The 20,215-nt window shown below is 40.1% G+C and overlaps 1 protein-coding gene and 1 pseudogene across 1 annotated transcript; both read right to left on the bottom strand.

The window, feature by feature from the left end:
- Positions 1 to 7,331: 7,331 nt before the first annotated feature.
- LOC123601603 lies at positions 7,332 to 7,551 on the bottom strand (annotated as a pseudogene).
- Positions 7,552 to 11,725: 4,174 nt separating this feature from the next.
- Positions 11,726 to 15,442, bottom strand: SCGB3A2 (secretoglobin family 3A member 2). Its single transcript, XM_045493109.1, has 3 exons — positions 15,304 to 15,442; positions 12,221 to 12,423; positions 11,726 to 11,868 (listed from the first exon to the last, which is right to left on the bottom strand). Exons 1-3 carry the CDS (start codon positions 15,356 to 15,358, stop codon positions 11,845 to 11,847), a joined length of 282 nt encoding a protein of 93 aa, XP_045349065.1. The 5' UTR covers positions 15,359 to 15,442; the 3' UTR covers positions 11,726 to 11,844.
- Positions 15,443 to 20,215: the final 4,773 nt, after the last annotated feature.

Raw genomic sequence — 20,215 nt, 5'->3', positions numbered from 1 at the left:
TTGCTGAGTTTAAAGATCAAGAACTTTTTCTTTCCTTGAGAGGGCTCCAGAGGGCGCACGAGGACATTTGGCCGCACCTCCATGCCATCTACGAGGCTGGCCCGACCCCGACACCTCATCAGTACAGGCCGGGAGACTGGGTCTACGTCAAGAGGCACCACCGAGAGACTCTCGAGCCGCGCTGGAAGGGACCCTATATCGTGGTGTTGACAACCCCACCGCTCTCAAAGTAGACGGCATCGCGACCTGGGTCCATCACACCCACGTTCGGCCAGCGGACCCCTCCTCGATCCGGAAGGACTTCGTCACGCAATGGGCCATCAGTCGGGACCAACACAACCCGCTCAAGCTCAAGCTACAGCACATTCGACCCACCTAATATTGGTAACTCTGTTAACTCTGCTTGTCATTGCTCATGCTGCCGGGAGTCCCCACGCCCCCCAAAACATCACCTGGCAGATCATAGACACCAGCTCGGGGACAATACTTAATCAGACCTCCCAGAGCCACCCCAGGGACACTTGCTTCCCAGAACTTTGCGTAAACCTCCAAACTCTGTTCCCCTTGTCACCATAAATGCAGCTGGTCCCATGATTGGGTCCCTAAGCTACATGACAAGGGGGGAATGAAAGGGCGGGCCTACGCCGGCTGACTCCATCTTGTTCTGTGTCCTTCACCTTGACCACACCTCCTCCCCTTGAGTAACCCCCCCCTCACCTGCCTAACAGGACTCGGACCCTTCCCCAGCCAATCGGCTGAGGCCATAGCCATTACCTCACCAACTGCCCCTAGGCCCCAATAAAACCTTTGTCCTTTTGAAACTCGCTCTCTCCCTGGTATCTCACTGCTGCGTCGGTGCAGGTAGGGGATTGAGCTCGAGCTAGCTCGAATAAAGGCTCTTTTGCTTTTGCATTGGACTCGGCTCCCTAGTGGTCTTTGGGGATCATGAATTCTGGGCATAATAGTTAACACATCTATCACTTACATAGTTATCATTTTTTTTTTTGGAGTGAAAATGTTTAAGATCTACTCTCTTAGCAACATGTAAGTACATGATACAGTATTGTTAACTACAGTCACTATGCTGTACATCATATCCCCAGAATTTATTGTTCTTATAACTCAAAGTGTGTACCCTTTGACAACCTTCACCTATTTCTCCCACCACCTCCCTACTCTTGGCAACCACCAATCTACTCTCTATTTCTATGAGCTCCATTCATACAGTATTTGTCTTTCTCTGCCTGACTTATTTCACTTAGCATAATGCTCTCAAGATTCATCCATATAGTTGCAAGTGGCAGGATTTTCTTTCTTTTAGGCTGAATAATATTCCACTGTGTGTATGTCTGTGTGTTACATTTCTTTATCCACTAATCCATCAAGACACTTAAATTATTTCCATATCCAAGCTATTGTAAATAATGGCAGCAGTAAACATGGGAGTACCTATATTTCTTCAAGATAATGATTTCATTTCCTTGGGATATATACTCAAAAGTGAGATTGCCAGATGGCAGTTCTATCTGTAATTTTTTGAGGAACCTCCATACTGTTTTCCACAGTGGCTTTACCAGTTTACATTCCCACCAGCAGTGAACAAGGGTTCCCTTTTCTCCACATCCTTGTCAGTCCTTGTTATCTCTTATCTTTTGATAATAGCCATTCTAACAGGTGTGAGGTAATATTGTGATTTTGATTTTCATTTCCTTGATAAATAGTGATGTTGAGTACCTTTTCATATACCTGTTGGACATTTATGTATCTTCTTTAGAAAAATGTCTATTCAGGTCCTTTGCCCACTTTTGAATCAAATTACTTGTTTCATTTTTGCTATTGAGCTGTAGGAGTTCCTTACGTATTTTGGATATCAACCCCTTATCAGATACAGAATTTGCAAATGTTTTCTCCCATTTCACAATTTGCCTTTTTATTTTATTGATCATTTGGAGACTGTTAACTTCAAGTATCACATCCTCTTAAGCTAAATTACCCAAGATTTCTATTATAGTCATCATCTGACATGCAGACTGCTTTTCCACAACAAATGTGACCCAGAAATCCCTTTTCAGATTCTGGGTAATTACTTTGTGCCTCGGAAATATATTTCTTGTAGCTACAATAATCAGTTTACTGCCTTTTTTTTTTTTTTTTTTTTGAGAGGCATGTCCTTTCAGAGTTTCTCTGTCTTTATACTCACTCATTTGGTATACAATTTGAAATCACTCTTCCACTGGTAAAGAACAAAACAAAAATGAAACAGATGCCAAGTCAGTCTCAGATTGGATGCACTGCTGAGAAATACTTGTCAAAACACAGAGATTTTGAAAATTTCTCTATTTGCTTTACAATGTATGCTTGCTCCCTCTACCTTGTTACCTTCTTTTCCTACCCTCCAATAAGACCCCTCTCTGTAGCCAGCAAGCACCCTGTTTTTGAGGATCAAGAATCTCTTGCATCTGTATAATATTTTTCCTTTATGTTCTCTTCATATATTTTTCTCACTGGGAACTCATATGCACAATACAATTGAAGTAAGATGGTCAGGCATTATTTCCTTCATATGACAGGTGAGGAAACTGAGGCTGGGGGAGGTTAGTTGACATTACGCCTCAGATAGGATTGCTGGTAAAGGATGAGTGGAAACTCCAGCCAGGTTTGGCTAACCTGCAACACAGTGCTCCCTGTGACACCCTGATGGAACAGTCCACAGTATCACTAACTCCATCCTCAATTCCAGGGTACCTACCATGACATCACTGCTTGAGGGAATTTACACCTTGCACTGTACAGAAGCGCTAAGCAGAATAAGTACTTCTATTAAAATATAACTTGAATCCTATAAATTCCTTCTATTTTCCAACTTTCCATCTCATTCTGAGCAAAAGCGATATTTTTAAATTTCCTGAAAATGGTGCATCAGTTCTCACCGGAGCCACCTGCTTCTCACCTCTTCTCCTACTACTCATCCCACCACTCCACCCACTTGGGATCCTTCCCTTCCTTAAACACTACAGGCATATACTTTCCGCACAACCTTGCAATTACTCTTCCTTCTGCCTAAAGTACCCTTCCCAAGACAGCCACATGGCATGCCCATGCACTTCTTGAAGTTTTTTTTTCTCAGAGATCACCTTCCCAGTGAGACCTTTTTGAGCACTTGACTTAAAATCAACTTTAAAAGTCACCCTTTGACCCACCATTTCTTATCAGCTTTGGCTGCTACATTTTTCTTCTCCACCTCACTCTCTTTTAATAGTGTTAAAACACTTTTCTCTGTTTTATTTTTTCTCTCTAGCCCCAATAGAGTGTAAGCTCTGTAAGGCAGGAATTTTGCCTCTTTTGCTCAATGTTCCTGACACAATAGTGAGCAGTTACAACAGTGTCTGGCAGATAGAAGCTGACCAATAAATATTTGCTGAGTTCTGTATTAAGTAAAAAAAAAACAAACAAACTGAGAAAAGAGAACATCTACCTAAGAACAAGAAAATAAGGATGCAAAATTGAGTGTCTCATGGTTTTGGATTTCAAGTAGCTCACAATCTTGATATAGAAGATACAAGCACATAATTAACAAACCACATTCAGCATGGCATGATATAAAGGAGGCACAGACATGGCAGCATGAGAACCAGGACAAAGAGCCATTATTGCTCCCTTGAGAGATGTGGCAAGACTTTTCAGAGGTAGCGATATTTGAGCTATATCTTGATAGATGAGGAAGGATTTGGACACATGGAGAAAGAGGAGGAAGGGCAGAGTGGACACTTTAAATCAATGCTCAGACTGTAATAATGCCTGTCATTCAAGGATGGCCCCTCAAAAGCTACCTAACATGGCAAAGAAACAGATATCATTGGGACATTTCCCATGCTTGGTCCTTCATCTGTGTTACCTCACTTAATCCTCACATCAAGTACAAAAATCAGACATTATTACTCCCCTTTTAAAATAATGCACTCAAGGAGTGTCTGGGTGGCTCAGTTGGTTGAGTGATCAACTCTTGACTTCTGCTCGGGTCATGATCTGAGGATCGTGGGACCGAGCCCTACATCGGGCTCCATATGAGAATCTCCTGCTTGATATTCTCTCTCTCTCTCTAAAACATACCATATAAAATTTAAAAACATAATAATAAAATAAAATAATGCATTTGAGAACCTGGAAGTTTATAGAACCCATTTAAACCACTCAGATTATTAATGCTGCAGTGTTTAAGAGAGAAGGAAACTGTCTAATATGGATTGACAAAATGTTTTCTTCAAAATTCCACTTCAAAAATTATTAAAGTAGCATATGCTCACACCAATGGGAAAAATGAGGGGGACAGTAGAAAAATATATATATTTTTAAAAGCTAACCATCTCCCACTCTAACACCATTGTCCCTAAACCAGCCCTCCCAGCAACTAATATTGACTCCATTCTTCCTGTCCATTCAAACTTATCCAAATATAGATATAAATGTGTAGGGAAATCAGGGTGTGCACTTTACTCAGTAGTTTGCCTTTCTTATTAATGATATCTCATGGTATTTACTTTAGGTAAATAATACAAATCTTTAAGAATCTATTGAGGTGTGCTTGGCTGGCTCGGTCGGTGAAGCGGATTACTCTTGATCTCAGGGTTGTGAGTTGAAGCCCTATGTTGGGTGTAGAGACTACTTAAAAATAAAATCTTTAAAAAAATTCTTCTTGAGAGCTCATAATTTAAGATATCATAATTTCCCCATTGTTGGGGCATTCATAATTCATATTGCTTCTATTTTGGGGGGGTGTTTTTTAGAGCCTGCTGCAATAAACATCCTTGTACATACAACCTTGTGCACTAATGTATTTATTTCTTCATAAAAGATTTACAAAAACTGAATGGCTAGATCAAAGGACATTTTTCAAATTTTTAAATATTGTAATAGATACTGTCATAACACCATCAAAATGTAGTAATTCTCTTACTGACCCAAACTGACACTATTGACAAAAATTAGTTTAGGTCTATAGCTCACAGTATATAAATAACTCCTCACAACTTTATTGGGATACAATCGATATATAATTACTCCACATATTGAAAATATACAACTTGAAGTTTTGGCATATGTATATACCCACAAAACCATCCCTACAATCAAGGTAATGAACACACCTGTTAGCCCCAAAAGTCTTCTCTTGTCACTTATAATAATTCATTCTTCCCTCTCATCATCCCCTATTCTATCCACAGTCAGCTAATGATTTGCTTTTTGACACTACAGATTAGTTTGAATTTTCTAAAATTATGAGATAGACTTTGAAGTACTTATTTGACAACACTGTCTCATACACTGAGGACAATACTTGGCAGTCTCATATTCTTCATTGGCTTATGTGGTTGCTAAGCTAACTTGCATGAGCCAAATCTACTGATATACCTCTAAGTCCAGGTAAAGTGGGAAGGAAATAAGGGAGATCTCTGGATTTTCATAACATCAGTACCTTCTTCTTACCAATGTGGATGAAGAATGTAGTGTTAGAACTTCAAGTTAGACTGATACTAGACATCTAACTTGAGAGTAATAATGTCTCCTACCCTTTGTTTAAAATTCTATTATTCTTTAAAAATTCTATTTTTTCCTTTATTGTTCTTATCATAATTTATAATTATTTATTTACCATTTTTTACTTGCAAAGTTTCTGTGTCTTTCTTTACATTGCAAAAATCTCTGAGGGTGTGGGTCATGTTCATTTTGTTTATCACAGAATGCTCAACTTTTAGCAAAGATACTGCAATCAATTTTATCATTTGTTGAATTAAAGAAATATATGTACATAGAACACAATGGCCAGTAACTATGCCTATGATTATTATTCAGTCACATTAGGCATTATCATCATCTGATCAGGAAACAAATTCTTATTTGATAAGATACACACTGAGCTAGTAGCAGAGCAAAGGGAAAAAAAATGCATTAAAAAAAAATGCTCAAAATGAAGCCAGAAGAGCACAGAATGAAGGACCATCAGGTAATTTTTGTCTATTTGTTTCTCCTGGTGAAAATTTTAATACAATCAAAGCTGCTGAAATTTCTTATTATATATCTTGAGCATATACGTACAAAAAAAAAAAAAAAATCTTCCTTGGTGTTGCTGACAACCTATGAGTGCCCCCTGCTGTTTTTAACTTGCTTAAAACCTGAGAGCTTTTCAACTGGGTCCTTTCTAAAATTATAAATACATACATACATACATACATACATACATACGTACATAAAATTTTTAGAAAATGCAGAAAATAAGTTTTACTGACTTACATGTTTGTATGAGCTAACTTAAACATGGAGGCCAGAAAAAAATATGATTTTGCACCTCCTGACCCTCCAAAACATGGTAAAACGGAATGCATTGCTTTCTCAAGTAGAATGAGTATACCCTAGCCATTGTCTTGGGCCCCTAATCTCATCTTTGGGAATGGAACTTCTCTAGACTCAATCACTTCAGATACCCACCACTGTTTCCAATGGAAATTTGTTACTAGCTTTCAAAATTTTAAACATCGTATAATTTTTGGCACTGCACTTCCAGTTTCAAGACTTTTGTGAAGCGATACAGACATGAATGCAAATAAATGGACGTTTACCGTACTACTCATTATAATAAGAAATATTACTAAAAATAATTTAAATATTTGCATAAATCAAAATTTAAGTAAAGTATGATTCATTTATATGTGCTTTTTATTTATTTTTAATTTATTTTCCATGCACTAATCATCTTTTATTGAGGTTTTTTTCTTTTAAATTTTTTAATGTTTATTTATTTTTGATAGAGAGAGAGAAACAGCCTGAGTGGGGGAGGGGCAGAAAGAGAGGGAGATACAGAATTGGAAGCAGGTTCCAGGCTCTGAGCTATCAGCACAGAGCCCCCTGCAGGGCTCAAACTCACCAACTTGGATATCATGACCTGAGCTGAAGTCAGATGCTTAACCAACTGAGGCACCCAGGTATCCCTAGTGGGTGTTCATTCTCAATTAAAGGATTCAGGGGGTTGTGCACCTGAATGGCTCACTCATTTGAGTGTCTGATTTCGGCTCAGATCAAGATCTCATGCATGGTTCCTGGGTTCAAGTCCCACATTGGGCTCTGTGCTGACAGCTCAGATCCTGGAGTCTGCTTCAGATTCTGTGTCTCCCTCTCTCTCTGCCCCTCCTCTGCTTGTGCTCTCTCTTTCTGTATCTCAAAAATAAATAAACGTTAAAAAAATTTTTTTTAATTAAAAAAACAAAAAAAGGATTCAGGGGTGTGAGGCAAAGGTCCTGGTCAGGAATACAGAATGCATCCTCCACACTGGGCCCTCTTCAGTGGTACTTGTGTAGCCACTTGGGTTTGAGTTCCTTGTATGAAAGAAAGTAGTTGAAAAGCACATACGCTGTCAGCACCATAGAAATCCCAGGGATTCCTTCCTTTGAAACATTCCAGCCATGCCTTAGGAATGAAATCCCCCAACAGTATCGAGCTTGGCAGCTCTCCTAGTTTGACATCTGTCAACTTCTCCTTCACTGGTATGACGGACACCATCTTGGAGTCCTGGGTGTCCATATATACTTATTTTTAAAAGTGCAGAAAACGTCTTGAAAAATCACATAAAGTTGTTAGTGGTTTCCTCTAACTTGGGAGATTTATGGACTAAAGGAATGAAAGTTACAGGTATACATACATATAATTATTTACATACATATAATTATTTACATAATTATATGATTATAGTTATATGTAATTTATATTAAATTTTATATAATATCTATTTCCACATTGTTTGTCTTCCCAATGTTTTTAATTATACTTTTTTATTTTGACATTGGTACATACAAGAAACAAAACATTTCCATTACCACAAGGATCTCTCATAGTCCTTATATATCACACGCACTTCCCTCTTACTCCTACCCACTCCTAACCCCTAGAAATCTCTTATCAATTTGTATAATTCTGTCATTTTGAGAATGCTATGTAAATGGAATTATACAGTATTTCAGTTTTTGGGTTGGCTTTTATTCACTTAGCATAATTCTCTAAAGATTCTTCCAGCTTGTGTAGATCAATTGTTTATTCTTTTTTATAGTACTCCATCCTATAGATGTATAACAGTTGGTTTAACCATTCATCCACTTAAGGGCAATGGGGTTATTTGCAGGTTTTGGTTACTACAAATAAAACTTCTATGAATGTTTGTAATAAGTTCTTGCATAAACATGTTTCATTTCTCCAGATAAATGCCCAGCAGTACAATTAGTGAGTCATATGGTGGATGTATGTTTAGTTTTTCAAGAAACTGTCAAATGATTTTCCCAGAGTAAGTTATACTATTTTGCATTCACACCAGCAATTATGAGTGATCCAATTTTTCTACAATCTCATCAGCATTTGGTGTTGTTACATTCATAGTAAGTTTATCAACAATTTCTGCCATAATGTTTATCAATCAGTTTCTGCCTAGTTTCTCATGGTCTGTCCTTGGATTCCTTATTAATTCAATCCTCTTTTTGATAGACTTCCAGAAAACCTCCACTCCCCAAAGATTGCCATATTAAATCTATTACTCAGTTTTCTCTATTTAGCAGATTGAATGAAAGCATAGAGAGTCATCCTTCTCAAATATGCCAAATGCACCAATCTTGGAATGAGAGCAATGAATAGCTTAATAATATGAATGATGCAAGAGAACAAAAGGGTCACCACAACCAGATAAAACCTAACAGAAAATCTACCCATTCAATAACCAAGCCCAACACAGACTATATTCAGGCTCTGTGCTATGTACTAAGGATTATCAACATAAATAAGTTTGAGTTCCCCTCCATTTGACTTCAGAATCTAGAAAGGACACTTAGAAATAAGTATGAAAATAAGACTGTTGAAATATGTGTTATGAATATATCTGCTGGTTGAGAATAGCATCTGATGTTTTTTTCAATCAGCAATGAAACACTATCAAAAAGTCTGAAGCAGTGGTTGGGGGGGAGAGGTAAGAAACCACCTTTTCTGCTGTGTGGCTAATGGATTGGAAGGGATCAGCTCTGGGAATACAGAGGACATTTGGGAGACTAACACAGTAGTATGGTGAGAAATGACAAGGTTTGGGGAAAATAAGTAACAGGAACAATAATGAAAAATGTATGTACAGATTTGAAAAGTTTTATAATAAACAGAACTTTCTTAGAGATTAGAAAGTAAGGCTGGCAAAAGGCATACTGACAATGATTCTCAACTTTCTGACTTAGGCAATCAGGAAAATAGTTGCACTATATACTGAGACAGGAAATTAGAATATGGTAGCATGTTTTGAGAGATAATGAGTTCAGGTGGAGGTGAATTCAGGTGAACATAAAAAAGGACTTCTGCTGGAAGTGTCTAATAGGTAACAATCTCTTTTCCTCAAAAGAGAGATATGGAATATAGCTATAGATTTTAGAGCTCCTAACATGGAAATTATATTGGCAGCTGTGGGAATGCATGAGACTCTCAATGAAAGCCATACACAAAGTGAAAAGAGAAGAGGAATAAATATTCAGAGGAATCAGGATAATGGCCATTTAAAGAAACTGAAAATAATGGGCAGAGAGTAAGAAGAACACTAGTGGTGGAAGGAAAGATAATCCAACAGAGCAGAAAATTTCAAGTAGAATGAAGTATCTCAGGTGGCACCTACTCTGAAGTGGCCAAGTAATGTGGTAAATGACATTATGTTTCCTAAATGAGTCAAGCATAGTCATGTGACTTGGTTTGGCCAATGAGACAGGACTATAAGTAATGCACATCACTTTCATGGGAAAGTTTTAAAAGTTAGCCTATGATTCACTGAGTTCTCTTTTTGCATATAACATGATGATCAGACATGCTCAAGATAAAGACTATTCCACCAGTTCCTGGTCACAGAATTCACACAACATGAAGAGAACTCTAAGCAACTCAAGATGATCAAACAGTGTGAGAACAAATTAAAATGTTGTGGATATAAGCCTCTGAAATTTGGGATTATCTATTATTGTAGGTGAGCAATCTAGTCTATTCTTACAGACTTAGGTGAAACAAAAAAGGAAAACAGAAAGTTTCACAAAGTGCAACTATTTTAGTTGAAAAAAAAAAACACGGGGCTCAAAAAATAGCAGGAAATCAAGATAATCTTCATAGAGATGTCAGTTAACATTATGTTAATCAAGAACCAACCAGAAAACATAAATGACTTTAACATTTGGAACAGAGGGGCTATAATGCACAGAATTGATTCAATAGATGATAGAAGATCTAAACAGTCAAAGAGGTGATGGTGAGGCAACCTGGAATGGATAAAGCAGGAAGCCATTACGAACTTCAGCTGAAGAGCAAAAAAAAAAAAAGAGGTGGTGTAACCACTGCCACTGGAGTCGCCTGGCAAAGGCTGGAACCAATGCAGACCTATCCAGCGGGACATGGAGTTTCAGATGTGATATTTCTGGGGACTTCTCCCAAGTAGAAGGGTGAGGAGGCTATACTCAGGCTTTTCCCACTTCCCACCTCCTATGTCCTGCCTGAACCCCCCAGGGTCAGAATGCAGCTCAAAGGTCAGCTGACCTGGAAACCCAGGAACTGAGACAGGGAACCTGTAGGGGTTAGCATCACAGAGCCAAGCAGGGGAAGGGTGGGGAATGGATCTGAAGAAAAAGAGTCCCAAGAATGGCACAACCTCAGGTCTGAAGGAAGAACAGAGCAGACATTCTTAATGGGAAGAAAGACATTACTGATTTTTCATTAAGGCATAAAAGTGCAGCAGCAAAGAGATTTAATTATCTTCTCAGTGATAGGGCTAGAGCATATGTCACAAAAGGAATAATGAAGGAAGGAAGGAAGGAAGGAAGGAAGGAAGGAAGGAAGGAAGGAAGGAAGGAAGGAAGGAAGAAATATTGACAAGACAAGACATGTAAGCAAAGGCCAGGTCATGAAGGGCCTGTAGGCCATGCTAAGGAGCTGGACATCCATTTTATAGGTTATTGTATATCACTACAATTATATCTTGAAAAGATAATTCTAGTATCATAATAGATGGTGGCATGGGGAAAAGGAAAGGACAGTTCAGAAACTAGTTGCCAAAGGATGATGCAGTGAAGGCCTAACTTGGTGGCAGGGTCTGTAAGACCTATGGAGTGGCCATACTATAGCCACAAACTTAAGAGAAACTCCCACTCTGGTGATGTAGACTCTAAACCAGTGAAAGACCGTAGGCTTGTCAGACAATACTTTGAACACCCTTTTCATCTTATATTTAAAAATATATTTAGCCTGGGTGGCTCAGTTGGTTGAGTATTTGACTCTTGACATCAACTCAGGTCATGATTTCACATTTTGTGAGATCAAGCCCCATGATTCTCTCTCTCCTTCTCTCTCTGCCCCTTCTGTGCTCACGCTTGCTCTCTCTCTCTCTCTCTCTCTCTCTCTCCCTCCCCCAAAATAAATAAATAAGCGTTATTTAAAAAGCTTCTTTAGAAACAAGGGCATAGGAACTTGAGGTGTCTGGAAACATCGTCGAAGAGCAGTTGAAGAAAATGAAAACGTTTAATTTAGACTCAAGCAAGAGGGGAAGACATGATTATGTCTTCCTGAAAATGTAGGTTCTCTTGATAACAACAGGCTCTCTGGAGATTATGACCCAAAAAATTATCTACTTAGGCCCTTCTGAATAGACAGACTCCAGAAATAAACATAGGACACAATGAAATCTATTCATTGCTTTATTCATTGTTTTCAGGGGTCACCACATCTTAGGCCGGAATGAGTTCCAGCCCGCAAGAAGGGGAGTACCTTCCCCTTCTCCTCCATCAGAGCTTAGTGCTGCCATCACACCAAATGCGACAGGGCCTCCTGAAAGGCAGAGAATAAAAACAAAGCAGCTTACATGTACTTAGCATGTTTCCAAAAACAGGCATCAACCTATTTAACCACCATTTTGCTGATGTGGAAATGGAAGCTCAGAGGGGTTAAGTTTCAACAAAGAATCTCTAAGCTGAGAAATATAAAGTCACAACCAGAACACAGGTCTCTTTCATTCAAAAATTCCTTCTAGAAAAGTAGATGTTGCACCTTCCCTGAGATGCCTGGACATGCAAACTTTTTATGAGTATAGTCAGTAAAAGGGAAATACATGTCTGGAGGTGAGAACAGAGTGGTTGGGAGAGAGGGGGGAGAGACAAATTAGCCCACAAGCTATAGTTACCAGAAGTTTCTTCACTGCCTCAGAGGCCTCTGGTCCCAGCTCATTCACACACTTTTTTAGCCCTTCTACAAGGTGCTCAACAGAAATGCCCAGAGTTTTCAGAAGAAGCTTTAACGGATCCAAAAAGGGGAGAAGGTCGTCCACAGGTAAAAGTAAGGCATTGTTGACAGCTTGTGGCAAACTGTTGGCAAGGAAAGCGGTGGCTGCAGGACAAAAGGAAAACCACGTGAAACAGGCACATCTGATTCTTATCTGTTACTGCACTACCTTCCACTGTGTCCATCAATGGCTCCATTCCAGCCCCACTTGACTTCCCATTAAAACTTTTGCCTCAGGGCTTTTGCACCTGCTGTTCTGTCTCCTTAAGCTGTTCTTTCTCCAGATAGCTATGTGTTTCTCATCAAATATTACCTCCTCAGAAAGGTAGCTAAAATAGCATCACCCATCTCTAACTTCATTTTTTCTTACCATGACCTAAAATAGTAAATATTTGTTTATTTCTTGCCTTCATCCTCTTACTAGTATGTAGGCTCCATGAGAACAAGGATTATATGTTTTATTCACTTGTCTAAAACAGACCCTGGCAAGTAGTAAGCACTCAGTAGATACTGGTGGTTGACTGAATAGGTATATACTTTGCATGTGGCTATCTCCACAGCCCATGGCTTTGAGGCCAAAGAGTAGATTCCATAATGAATCTTTACTTGGGGATATGCATGTCCAGGGAGTCCAGGGAGTTTCAACTTCAACTTCCAACTAATTCAACTTCACACTGCAAATATAACTGAACTCCAACTCTTTAAGAGTTAGTGCAGATGCAGAGTTGAATAAAACAACGCTATTCCACTCAGAGAACTTACACAGTCTAGTGGACAATAAAGATCTGTGTATGCCACAGTGAGGCATGTGCTGTGCTAACATTATGGATTAAGCTCAGCGGAAACATAAGAGAAGGGATGACTAATTCTAATGTGGTAGAGTGTTGGAGCAATCTTCCCAGAGAGATGTTGTTGGAGTCATGTCTTTAAGCAAATTCCAGGATCATAAGGTAAAGAAGGGGAGGTGCATTATAAAAAGGAACAAAATTAACAAAAGCACTGAAATGTTAAGATGAAAGGGCATACACAGGCTGGTGAGCCTTTCAGAAGTGGCTGGAGTGCAGACCTCTAGTGAGGCATGCTGAGGTGGGGAAAGGAGGTAAGGCTGCAAAACTCAGGTGAGGTCAGATTTTTCAGAGCTTTGAATGCCAAACTAATGAGTTTGAGATTTTTCTTCCTAAGGGCAATGGGGAGGTATCAAGGCTCCTTTATGGAACAATTGCATTTTGTATCTTTGGCTTTAGAAAGATAACTCTCACATAGGAATGCCTGGATGGCTCAGTCAGTTAAGCGTGCAACTCTTAGTGTTGGGTTCAGGTCACGATCTCACAGTTTGTGAGTTCAAGTCCCGTGTTGGACTCTGAGCTGACAGTGCAGAGCCTGCTTAGGATTCTCTCTGTCTTCCTCTCTCTGCCCCATTCCCTGCTTGCATGCACTCTCTCTCTCTCAAAGTAAATAAATAAAAACTTAAAAAAAAAAGAAAGATACCTTTCACATAGAAGATGAATAAGAAGGAAAATGTAGAGAATGAGAATATATACAATATATATTTTTACAAAACACATGGTGCAGATATGTAAACCCACATATGCATGAGCACACATATAAGAAAAAAGACCCTGCCCTAGTTCATTCTCCTTAGGAGTCCTTTTCATTTCCCCATTCAAATCATACAAGAGGAGCCTATGCATCTACTTCCCTTCATCTTCTACCACCTATTTTCCTTCCAAAATTCTCCCCCGGAGGAGGGATATTTATTTCCTCCAACCACCTTTCAATTGCCACCTCTTTCTGTAGATATTTGACACTAGTCACTAAAGACAAACAAAGCAGCCAAGACTGGTTGAGTTACAGATTGATCCAAAATTTCAGTAAAAAGTACAAGCCAAAGTTGCCAATGTGGGTATGGCAGCATCCAGTTTCTCATGATTAATCTCCCTACTTATTTTTAAGGCATTGGTGAATGTCTTCTCTGTATATACTTATATACTTCCAGGGGAAGACCCTCAAAGCCTCCTGTTCTTTGAATGAGCAATGGTTATCACAGTGCATTTTGCAGATGTCAATATACCTCCAAAAAGAATGGATCAGTTCCCATTCTCCTCCAAGAATCCAACTTCTATATCCCACCTAGAAATTGAACTGTTGGCCTCTTAGTCCTCTCACAGAGCTGTATGTCTATAAGTCTCTGTGCATTAGTCTAGCACCGTAGTAACTTCTGTCTGGAGAAGACTTAGCTCCCCTGTCAGATTAAAAGAACCTTGTAAACAATCTTTGTGTCTGATTCATATCTATATCTTCCCATGTTTATCCAAATGCCCAACAGGTTGTAGCCATTCGGCAACTATCTGTTAACTGTGTGAACAGATAAATGTAGAAATGTCTCAGGAGAAACAACCTGGCAAGTGACTACAGGTGACAGAAAAAAAAAAAAAATGAACTCCATACAGTTTCAAAAGAAAGAAGTTACAAAGTGAGATTCTGACTCAAGATTAATGAAGATAAGAAAACTAAGGGGACAATGTTCAACAATGTTGATCTTTAGTGTGAGTTGGCTAACTTTTTTTTAAGTTTATTTATTTTGAGAGAGAGAGCATGAGCAAGAGAGGAGCAGAGAGAGAGAGGGAAAGAGAGACTCCCAAGCAGGCTCCCTGCTGTCAGCAAAGAGCCCAATGTGTGGCTCTATTTCTCGAACTGTGAGATCATGATCCTAGCCAAAACCAGGAGTTGGACACTTAACCAACTGAGCCACCCAGGTGCCCCTGGCTAACTTCTTCTGTAGGATTCATTAAGGATAGTATTTTTATTGGGTTATAGCTTGGTAGGCTGGGAAGGGAGTAGGGGGTTGCTGTATCTGAAATCCCTTCCAACCTTTCTATTCCATGGTTCTAAAACTCCCTCCACCATATTCCCCTGGGAGCCTAGGTTTACTAGTTATGTTCCTATTAACAGAAAAGTAGAGGAATATATGTTCAGGCTACTTACCAGAGTAACTGCAGATGCTGAGGGTCACCAGCAAAAACACAGTTACCAGCTTCATGATTGGTTTTCTGCGATATTTACTTGGAGTTTAAAAATGAATTGCAAAGGGCAGTGAATGCACTGAGCTAGTGGCTCCACTCGCTGTGCAGTGTGACAGCTGCTTTTTGCACATGCACATATTTATATACCACCCATGACCTAAATTTCAGTCACTACCACTTGACTCACCCCAAAGAAGAAGAGCATGAAGGTCATGTTTCCTCACTAAACAAATTGGAGGTTTTTCCGCTTTTCCTCATGTTCCCATGAGAAACAAAGCCTTCACTTGAAGCATTCTCAAGGACCTCGCATAAAAGCCCTTCCTTGCCAGAGATGCCAGCAGGAGCAGAGAGCTCTAAGAGTCCTTCTCTTGAAATAATATTGCAAAAAGGGGAAGTTTAATATTGAGATTAAATAAGGAGCGAATGTTCTGTTTTCCTCCACCTTTCTATTCACTTAAAGTTGGCAGAGTCACATCACCTGATATGCTACCCAGCTGTGGAAGCAATCAGATGGTCCCATCAGCTGTGGTATATACAGACTCAGCTTCATTGCATTTAGTGCCATATTACTCTAGAATTTACCTCCACCCACCCCATCCCCACTCACACATCTACCATGGCAAGATCTCTTTTCTAGTATCTCCCAGTTATTTTGAGAATCCCTAGGGTGTGCCTTCTTTGTGCTATCACATAGAATAATAGGCTCAGGATCTAAAAAACAAAATGCTTTTGGGGCGTCTGGGTGGCTCAGTCGGTTAAGTGCCCACCTCTTGATTTTGGCTCAGGTCATGATCTCATGGTTAATGGGATTGAGCCCTGGGTTGGGCTCTGGCTAACCACGTGGGATCTGCTTGGTTTTTGCTCGCTCACTCTCTCTCTCTCTCTGTCTGCCCCTCCCCTGCTTGCACATGCTCTCTTTCTCTCAAAATAAACTTAAAAAATGAATAAAATAAATAAAAATCAAAATGCCTTTGTAAAAACCTAGGATTCAATATTTACTCTTGGTATAATCTTGGATTAGACTTTTTAAAATCTATAGTATTGGTCTCCTCACCTACGATGGGGGTGTGTGTGACCCTGAGGCAAAAAATCATTGCAAGACCTTGTCTACATAAATAATTTAGGACACCAAAACATGCATTTCAGAACCATTCTGGCAATCCAATCTCACACAATCACACAAAGGAAATACTGGGCCAGCCACAGGAGCAATCTGCTTGCAAGGCCGCACCCCTAGAATCATGACTTGACCACGGGGCTCCAGAACATCCCTATTTGTAAGCACGAGCCCTGGAATTCCTGTGAAGCATCTGGCGCTTCACATGCAAGAAAGAGGGTAAGAGTGAACCTTGAAGGAGAAAAACAGGAATCAGGATGCAGGTAGATGCCAGTCCCAGGTCAAACAGCACTGCTGGCCTCAGTCATCCCCACCATGAAAGAAGGACACAGAACATTTTGAGGAAGATATGCCAAGGCATGAGCCCTAATGGTGCACCAGCCAGGAGGTGGAGCTCCAATTGAGGGTGTGGTATTGTCAGGAAAATTTAGTAAAATTGTGCAGAGAATGTAACTGCAGCAAATCAGGATTAGTACTTAATAAGTGTCATCTGTTATTCATTCTTGTAAGGTACTGCATTGTAACTGCCATTTGTTTATTTTTCTGCTACTTTATAAACTGCGTGAAGGAGATCATGAATTACCACCATGCTAATTCTCTCCTTCGACTTCTGCTGTGTCTGTCAGAGAGTGCTTCCATTTCTCCTGGGTATTAACACCTAGCCAGGGATATCGATGTGCCAAAACCCTCAGAGGGCCAAGGCTGTGTGGTAAAGTAGAAGTGAGTTGATGCCATCAGTTACTTTTATGTTGAGGGGTGGCTGGCTGACTCAGTCAAGATCGAGAGCATGCAACTCTTGATCTTGAATTGTGAGTTCGAACCCCATGTTGGGCATGCAGCCTACTTAAAATTAAAAAATAAATTAAATAAATAAATATTTTTATGTTGTGGTATCTTTATGGGATACTAATCAGCGATGCCCTCATCTTTGCTTGTCATTTTCCAGGTTCCTTTCAGATCCTTTCCCTGCACATCCCCTCCTCTGCTCTGTCCTAGAGGAAGCTGAGTTCTTCAAACTGTGGTTTCCAGACTTGCTTGCCAAATGTGTCTGGTTAGGTCTAGCTTATGGAAGGCACTGGTAGAGGATTCCAAGGGAGAGAATGGGAGAACCCAGGGTATTTCTCCCTTTCTGTGCTTCAGGAAATATCTTGACCAGTGACCCCATCTTCTCTGTGGCTCCAGCTCCTTCCAGTAAGGCCCTGTGCTTGTGGTCCCACCCAAGCCAGGCTGACACACCACTGTTCCAGCTTCTATGGCATGGCCCCAGCCCTCAGCCCAAGCTCCTCATTCTCTGACTCAGTCAAGGAGACAGGAGTCAGTAGTAGCTTCAAGCATTTTGTAAGATCAGGATTGTCTCACCTCCCTGCTTCTTGCTTTAACTGCACTTCTAGCACCTTGTAAATTATCTTCCAAGTTAAATTCTTCCTATTTGATCACCTGGTATGGTTTTGATTTTCTGGCTGGAATATAACTAATATAGCATTCTAAAATATTAGAGAGCTTTTGCTGAAAACAGATCTTTCCGTTTTTAAACAGTTTTTAAACAGAGGTGTTTGTCTCACAGGTATCAAGTGATAGATTCACGAAGGGCAAGACCAAGACTCCTCCAAGAGAAATAAAGCATCACACACACAAAGCTGCTTCTCCCTTCCAACCTCTAAGGCGTCTGATAGTGTCTTGAGCTTGTCTGCTGGCCCGACAGGGTGAGTTCTTCTCTAGGAAGGCCCGTGTGCTGGATTCTAATAGGCCTATCAAACAGCCTGCCAGACATGCAGTATTGGCTGAAACCTGGTAGTAGACATGGCTTGGACTGAAGGCTGGAACCTGCTCCATGCAAAACACACACACACACACACATTCACAAACACCTACATTCTTACACATGCAAGAACACTCATCTGTGCCTGTGCACACATACACACACAACCAGCAAGTACTACTGTTTTCACTCACTCGTTCAACAAACGTTTGCTGATCATCAACTGTGGGTCAGGAATTAGAACTGGAGCAGTAAACCAGACAAGCAAATTTCTCGCCTTCCTGGAAGTGACAATATGATAAACAGAGAATGAACAAGTAAGCAAAGAACAAATGATAAGAGGTAAGAAGCAAAGAGGATGCAGTGATAGGGAACAAGTAGACTGGGTTATAGTCAGAGTTGAAAAGAAACTTGGACTTGGCTACTTCCATGCTTCTTAAGTTCTGAGACACTGCAGTCATCATGTTTTTTTATTCCATATTTTTGATGCTTTGAGATCTTGGGGACTTGTTGACCTTGGAGGTATTGCCCTTCCCAGGGCTAGGTAATTCCTAGAGATAGCAAATGACACCTTTCATATCCAAACCAACCAACACAGAGCCCATCAGGCCAACTACCTCCTTTATGGAACTCTCATACTCTAGGTTACTACACCCCTGCCCTAATCACCCAAGGCCAGGTACCAGACAACTAGAGATAGTCCCTAATCCCCAGAGCCAACAGAAATTATTCAAACTAGCCAATCCTTAACCCGCTTACCCATCTTATCCATCCCTTCCCACAGAAACCATAATAAAGGCTCTTGCCCCCTTTCCTCCCCCCAACCTTACCCCTTCACCCTCCTGACAGATCGGGTGCTTCCCTTGTGACACCCCCCCCCCCCCCCCGTGATGTGGCCACAAGGATCTGAGTATAACGATCTATCTTTTTGATGGCAGTCATCTCCTGATCTGTTGGCCTGAAAAATAACAAAACCTATATTTTAAAACAGGAATCTAGGCTTTTCTTGTGCCTTTGTGATGCTACTGATACTGTCTTTCTTTGCAACATAATTATTTGAACTAATGTCTTCTTTCCCAGGACTACTTTGTAAACATCCTGATGGGGCTTGTCTTGTTCACGTCTGGATCCTAACTCAGAGCCTTACACACTTGATAATATTATTAGGGACCACTAATCAGTGCCAGGCACTACACTTTGCAAAATCTACTTCATCCTCACAAAATCCTTGACCATAAGGGCTTTTATCCCACTTCACAAATGAGAAGTCTGAAGCCAGAAGCAAGAATTGATTGCCAAGATTACTTAGATAATAAAAAATGCAACCATCATTGAAGTCCTTTCTTTTCTGATTTGTATTCCTTTACTTTTAGACACTTAACTAATATTCATTTCCATTAAGCATTTGTAAAATAGATTACCTCATGAAGATAAATAAAAAGGAAATGAGTGCCAGTGTTTCTAAATTAATTTTGGATGTGCTTTTTTTTTTTTTGTTTTTAATGTTCATTTTTGAGAGACAGAGACAGAGCATGAGCAGGGGAGGGGCAGAGAGAGAGGGAGACACAGAATCCAAAGCAGGCTCCAGGCTCTGAGCTATCAGCACAGACCCAGATGTGTGGCTCGAACTCAAGAACCACGAGATCAAGACCTAAGCTGAAGTTGGACACTCAACCAACTGAGCCACCCAGGTACCCCTGGATGTGCTTTTTGAACGAATTTTTTGTGGAGATAAAATTTGTACTCAGGAGTGGAAATTCATTAGCCATTCAACAGTGATTTACTGACCATGTTTGGTATTTTGGCTCTGTGGTAGATGTTGGGAATACAGCAGGAGCAAAAGCAGGAATCACTCTTGCCTCGTTTAAATTATATTAAAGAAAACTGTTAGAATCAAATCAGTTTTTTTTTTCTCTGTAAGAGGAATGGCAGTTATAAAGAAGCCAACTGAATTTAGATATGAGATACTGATCAGGAAAAAGAAAAGAATCAGCCTGA

The sequence above is a fragment of the Leopardus geoffroyi genome, chromosome A1, assembly GCF_018350155.1.
Source record: "Leopardus geoffroyi isolate Oge1 chromosome A1, O.geoffroyi_Oge1_pat1.0, whole genome shotgun sequence".
Lineage (NCBI taxonomy): Eukaryota > Metazoa > Chordata > Mammalia > Carnivora > Felidae > Leopardus > Leopardus geoffroyi.
The sequence above is the reverse complement of the archived record's forward strand: the minus strand, read 5'-3'. Positions and strand labels throughout refer to the sequence as shown.

Coding starts and splice junctions, on each gene's coding strand:
- SCGB3A2 (XM_045493109.1), bottom strand. CDS start 15,358: ATGAAGCTGGTAACTGTGTTTTTGCTGGTGACCCTCAGCATCTGCAGT. Junction 12,424..15,303: donor CAGCATCTGCAGTTACTCTG/GTAAGTAGCCTG, acceptor TTTGTCCTGCAG/CCACCGCTTTCCTTGCCAAC. Junction 11,869..12,220: donor AGGCAGTGAAGAAACTTCTG/GTAACTATAGCT, acceptor TCTGCCTTTCAG/GAGGCCCTGTCGCATTTGGT.